Source organism: Gossypium hirsutum, chromosome D10, assembly GCF_007990345.1.
Source record: "Gossypium hirsutum isolate 1008001.06 chromosome D10, Gossypium_hirsutum_v2.1, whole genome shotgun sequence".
Taxonomy (NCBI): domain Eukaryota; kingdom Viridiplantae; phylum Streptophyta; class Magnoliopsida; order Malvales; family Malvaceae; genus Gossypium; species Gossypium hirsutum.
Window position 1 is genome coordinate 1,278,329 of NC_053446.1, and position 7,011 is coordinate 1,285,339.

General features: G+C 31.2%; 1 protein-coding gene across 1 annotated transcript; it reads left to right on the top strand.

Annotated features, from left to right (window-relative positions):
• The first annotated feature begins 830 nt into the window (after positions 1 to 830).
• Positions 831 to 5,201, top strand: LOC107935358 (cysteine-rich receptor-like protein kinase 15). The gene is made up of 7 exons (XM_016867946.2): positions 831 to 1,681; positions 3,361 to 3,483; positions 3,567 to 3,757; positions 3,862 to 4,072; positions 4,177 to 4,414; positions 4,565 to 4,715; positions 4,802 to 5,201. Exons 1-7 carry the CDS (start codon positions 880 to 882, stop codon positions 5,111 to 5,113), a joined length of 2,028 nt encoding a protein of 675 aa, XP_016723435.2. The 5' UTR covers positions 831 to 879; the 3' UTR covers positions 5,114 to 5,201.
• Positions 5,202 to 7,011: the final 1,810 nt, after the last annotated feature.

Below are 7,011 nucleotides of genomic sequence, written 5' to 3' on the forward strand. Positions count from 1 at the left end.
TATTTTTAAGAAAGGATGAAGATTGCGCTAATTATTATGCGACTTTTTCAAATACATTTCAACATGATGTTATATTAAAATTCAAATACTTTTTTAATATTGACTATTAAATTAATTTAGATCTAAGGTATATTTTTCTATTCGATGAGTACCGTTTCATCGAACCGATCATCGAAACATCGTTTAGAATTTACCCATGTATTAAATATAATTTCTTAAAATATTCGTCCAATAAGAAAAGGATTGGGTCAATTACTAAATCATCATCATTACATAACATTATTGGGGTCCAATAATTAAGCACTCACATTTAGGATGCTGGGTCTCAATTATCAACTTCACTTCTTATCTTATTCATGTGTGTTGGATATAATATTCATATTTGTATCCTTTCATTCTTAAATTAGTATTAAATAATCGATGTGCTTCGATTGGGTTATATACTTGTTTACTTTATCATAATATATCATTTTTATTTTAATTTACACAGTAAAAGCTTTTTTTATGTTGTTAACTTGTGATTCACCAAATGTTTAATAATATATTTTAAAACAATCTTTAGTTTATAAAAAAAATTAGATAAATACTTTAGAAACATATTTTCATAACAACTTTTAGTAGTCCATTTGTTTTTTTTACAAATCTCGTACACTAATGACAAAAGTAAATCACCATCAATACACATGCATGCACATCATATGTGGATATTTCTTACAACTCCAAGAGTAAAAGCGCTTAACCAATAGGTCAACTAGAGAGATTCCAATAGTCCCCAAAAGTGAATTAACTTTATAATTTATGGCTGACAGGTTAGACATCCAGATGTATAAAGTTGGTCTCTCAGTATTATGGTGCAAACTGCAAAGGTAAAATAAGGATATGCCTTCTATTACAAAACGTAGGCAGATCTCCACCAATTTCATAAACCTGGTGCTGTTACTAACAGTCCTTTCCTTGCTTAGCCCTGCAACTGAAGCTCAACAGCATAGATTTGGAATCCCATCCTGTCCAAACACCACCACTTTCACCATAAACAGCACTTACCAAGCCAACCGTGATACCCTCTTGTCTTCGCTATCGTCTAATGTTACCCGTGGTGTTTTTTTCTACAACACAACCGCAGGGAAGAGCCCTGACATGGTATACGGTCTGTTCCTCTGCCGTGGGGATATTTCTACCAGCACCTGCCAAGCGTGTGTCACCTACGCCGCCACCCACATTTCCCGACGTTGTCCCCTCGACAAGACGGCAGTGGTTTGGTACGAAGAATGCTTCCTACGCTACTCGAACCGAAACATCTTTTCGGTTGTGACTGAAACCCCTACAATTTACTTCTTGAGCGGTAGGTCTTCGGTTGTGACTATCTCCGAGGAAGACCGTTTCGAGCAGTTTGTTCTGAAGGTGATCAATGAAACTATAGCCATGGCGGAAAGTAGACCGGCAGGTGTTTCAAAATACGTGACTAGAGTTGAGAATATATCTAGTTTTCAAACACTGTACATCAGGGTCGATTGTACACCGGACTTATTAGGTGCGGATTGCGGTAGATGTTTGCGACGAGCCAGAGCATATATTCCGGCTGGACGGCAAGGTGGAAGAGCTTTTAATCCAAGCTGTAGCGTCAGATATGAATTTAACCCCTTCTTTAATCTAACCGCGGTTGCAGCTCTTCCAGCTAAAGGTTTCTCTCACCCAAATTTTTTGTTCTCCCTTTTTTTTTTTACTATTGATTTTAGCCCAAAAAATAAAAAAAAAACTCAACTAGGAATCGAGGTTTTTTATTTTCTATTTTTATAAATTTATTTAATAAAATTACACCAAATGATCGAATTAGTCGGACCAGGAATTACCATAACATTGACTGCAATTTATGTTTACCCAGGCCAAGCTGTGCTTGAATATAGGTTTAATTTTTTGTTGAAATTTATTAATACTTTCTATTCATATTAATTTTTTAAAATATATTATTTTTAATTTAATGTTTTAGATTAAATTTAGATAACTTAGCATAATTTTTAATTTTTACATACTACTATATTATTACATATTTAATTTTAGGCTTAATGTAACATTCAATATCGGACATTTTTTTCCTCATTTGATTATTAATTTTTTTTGTTTAATTTGGTACCTAAACTTGACACTTTTTCTTATTTTGGTACTAATCTTGACACTTTCTCTTAAATTGTTACTTAATCTTTTTGGGGTCCAATTTGATACCTGAACTTGACTTTTTTTCCTAATTTGGTACCTAATCTTGTTTTTTTGTTCGATTTGGTACTTAAACTTTTCAAACATTTATAAATTACTCCATTTACTAACAACGTTATTTTTTTTATGAGGTAGCATCAATGTATGATCGAAATGTTACAGATGATATGATTTTTTTTGTATTTTATATGTTGAATTACTTTTAGTTTTATTTATTTAGTTAATTATTTTATTAATAAAAAATATTGAATTTATTTTAATTTGGGTTTTTAAAACTCTTTTTTTTCTTATTTAATATTATTATCGAATCATAGCTCAATACCTATTTTTTTACATGAACTTCTTTTAACATTGACAAAATTTTTGTAGCATAACAAAAAAAAAATAAAAATAACACCATTAGTGTTTTGCTTAATTTGTATAACATTTAATAAATTTAGATATAAAATTTAGGCACTAAATTAGGAAAAAATGTCAAGTTCATGTACCAAATTGGGTCCAAAAAGGGTTTAGGTACCAAATTAGGAAAAGTATCAAGTTCAAGTACCAAATTGGGCAAAAAAAAAAGAGTTTAGATACCGAATTAAAAAAGAATGCCAAGTTCAAATACAAAATGGTATATAACCCATTTTTTGAGCCTTATATTTTTTTTAAACTTTTTATATTTCGGACAAGTCTTTAAACTTGAGCAGGTAGACCAATTCATGAATAAATCAGTTTAGAACTATTAATTGAAGGGTTTGATTGAATTCGGGTGGAGCTAATTTAGGTTAACCTAATTCGTGCCTTTAAAATTTTGAGATATTTAGGATTCGACATTTGGTTGATTAGTATAAATTTGATTTCATATCAGTTGAGTTTGACACATCCATAATATCAATAGCATTGTTATTTTTATTAGGAGGCAATGTTGTGTTGTGTTGTGTTTGGTTTGTAATTAATTATGTATAATTCCCGAGCATTTTGCATATCAAAAGTGCACATTTATCATCACGATTGCCTTGTAATCAAGAGTCTGTTATAGGATGGATGTGTGTAGTTTGGCTGTGGAAAGTGCATTTGAACCTATCAATGTTAAGAAAAGAGAAAAATCCCCTGTGTTCATAAGAATTACAATGAACTGAATTGAGAACTTCTGCTCTTATTTAGGAGGAGAGAAACATATCAAATTAAACCGAATTCGAATACTCATTACAAGTTTATCGGTGATATTTGGGGTAGCTGTGGTTTTTATCTCTGGCTTCTTTATATGGAGGAGGAGAAACAGTCAAGGTATGCAATGGAGTAACTTCATGATAAGCATTACAAATTCGTTTTATATTCTTATGCCGATCAGATTTTGATTTTTATTACAGACAAAGAAAACATCCACGAAGTTCAATTGCTAGACTTGGAAAATGAGCACTCAAAGGAAACTTCTAGTGGAGAAAATTGGGAGCGGTCTCAAGAGTTTCCTTCTATACAATTGGATATTCTACATGCAGCGACAAATCATTTTTCTGATGAAAATAAGCTCGGAGAGGGTGGATTTGGTCCTGTATACAAGGTAATTACAGTTATCTCTATATGGTAGCTTTAGAGATGATCTGTGTGAATCAATAAGTATGTAAGTATTCCAGAGAAGTTATATAATTGAAACAATTCTTGCAGGGTACACTAGCAAATGGTAAAGAAATTGCAGTTAAAAGGCTGTCAAGAACTTCGGGTCAAGGGCTTGTTGAATTCAAGAATGAAGTCCTGTTAATTGCTAGATTACAACATAAAAATCTTGTGAGACTCTTAGGTTGCTGCTTAGAGAAAAATGAAAAGTTGCTTGTATATGAATTCATGCCCAACAGAAGCCTAGACGTCTTCCTGTTCGGTTTGCTCCCTAAACCTTTAACTAATCAACAACCTTGACAAGTAAATGAAGTAATGAAAATGTAATCACTTGTTTTTTCCTTCTTTTTTTCACATTTATATCAGATTCAAATTTGGCTACACAATTGGATTGGCAGAAACGGTTTAATATTATTAAAGGAATTGTCCGAGGTATTATGTATCTACATGAAGATTCTCGCCTCAGAATTATACACAGAGACCTTAAAGCTAGTAATATTTTACTAGATCATAAAATGAATCCGAAAATCTCAGACTTTGGCATGGCAAGAATATTTTGTGAAGATATAAACCAAGCAAACACCAATAGAGTAGTCGGAACATAGTAAGTACATATATACTCATTGCTTGACGGGTTGATGAGGTCATTATTAATATTATAATATTGTTATTTAATAATTTTCTGTTTCTAAAATTTTCTACGATATAACCTAATTTACTTTTAATTTTTTTGTTATCTCTTATGAATTTAAAGTGGTTACATGGCACCTGAATATGCTATGGAAGGACTCTTTTCTATCAAATCCGATGTTTTTAGTTTTGGAGTACTTTTGTTGGAGATTATAAGTGGAAAAAAGAACAATGGTTTTCATCTTGCAAAGCGTGGCGAAAGCTTGCTAACTTTTGTATGTTTTCATCCTTTCTTTTGTCTTCAAACAATTTATATATTTAATGTACGGATTATACTAACAATTTTAAGCTACAATTGTAGGCGTGGAAACTATGGTCTAAGGGTGAAGGAATGGAACTAATAGATCAACTCCTTGTCCCCTCATGTGTGGCTTTTGAAGTGCTTAAATGCATTCATATTGGGTTATTGTGCGTGCAGGAAGACCCAGCAGACAGGCCAACCATGTCATCTGTGATTTTCATGTTGGCAAGCGATGGTTCCATAAAGCTTCCTCGTCCAACTGAACCAGCATTTTCTGTTGGACGTGTTGTTACAAAATCAATTGAACCCATTTCAAGTGAGGAAGTCTTTTCAGTTAATGAGATTACAGTTTCAAATTTCTTACCTCGCTGATTTGATCGTTGTTTTAAACATTCAAGGTTATGTAAAAGTTTTTCGTTGTTACTTTCTTGTCTAAACCAGCAAATCTAAATCCAATTGATGCAATGCATTTGAAAGTTATTACTATTGAAAGTTTCTTATCATTACTATATATTTGAATTTTCAAACTGGTTTTGATCTTTCAAATTTACACACAAGTATTTTAGAAGAAACGATGTCAGAAAAGTTATGCATATGTAATTTGGGCACCATAACCCTAATATATATAACTTTTGCACATTAACTTTAAAATTTCTAATCAGTCCATCATCAATTAAAAATTAGTTATAGAGTATTTACATATATTTGGCTCATACTTTATTTAATAACTGAAGCTAAATAAGTCTTGATTAAATTAGATCACTTTTAGTTTGGGCTAACATTTTATAATAGTAAATAATATATAATATATAATTATTCTTATTATATATGTAATGTCCATATTTTTTCAACAATCTCTCACTTGGACCACACACATATATATATACACAATTACTCTATAATTACATGTCATATATAACCTTATGAGCTCAAAACTTTACTATTATATCCAAAAAGTATTTCAAATAATCTAGTCCATTAATTATGTTAACATAGAACCAAAATGACTTTCGTTACATATATAGTAACTAAATCCATCCCCGATCACATATATTAGCATAACCAAATGATATAGATCAACTATAAATGTGTAGCATGAAAATAACGTGCAATGTGATCCAAACATATTTATTTCCAACTGGTTCCCCTCAAACCTTAGTGAGATCAAATTTTACCAAAATCAGTGTGAATAAACCAAATAAACTTTATTTCTATATAAAATATACTTAATATCTTTAAACTGAAATAACTGAAAATGTATCTATAACAGAAAAGCATTTAAAATTGCAAACTCTCACTAAAACTAAATATCTTGAAATAACATTACACCAATATGAGTAGTGTGCTAATAAAAACCTTCGGTGGTAGTCCCTTAGTAAGCGAATCCGCAATCATGTAGCTTGTCTCAATATACTTTATAGATACGTGACCACTTTGAACTCTTACTTTTTAACAACGAAGAATTTAAAGTCTATGTGTTTTGATTTTGATGTGCTCCAATTGTTATTGGAATAAAATATTGCAATTTATTGTCACAATTTGCATCTTAGTGACAAAATTTTGCATTCATATTCCATTAAAACCGAAGCCTATATACGTAACAATCTCTAACTTATTAGGCCTCCGATATGTGAGCATGCAAATTTTTTTTCTAAAGATAATGTATGAATCATTTAGCTGCTTTCTAATGATCCATACTCGAATTGCTTAAATGTCTGCACAACATCCCAACAATATACACGTTTCTTTAATTTCAAAATCATTCTTGGGGCATTGATCGAGACTATTTTTACTCCTATTGATCTTGTGATATATATAATCATTAACCAAAGCCATCTCGAAATCGAATGACATAATCATTTGGTGAATATTCTAATACCGCTGATGAGAGGCCTACATAAGCTCATAGATGGATTTCTTTAATTTGAAAACCATTAACTTTGCATCACTAAATACAAAGTTTTCTAGTTGCACCATATAAATCGTCTCATCAATGTTACCATTGAGAAACATAGTCTTAGCATCCATCTAATGTAGCTTAAGGTCAAAATATGTCACTAAAGCCATTATAACTCTTTCTCTAGTGGACCTTCTTATGGCATTGATTCTTGAGGTTATAGAGTTTGTTACTTGACTATAAGGTTCTACGACATTGTCTTGATCCAGAGTTGCTATTTGAACAATATTAGATATAATAAATTGTTCCTAATATTTATTAATAATAATCAAAAGAATGTGTTGAGGAATATCAACATACTCTTTTTCAAAGA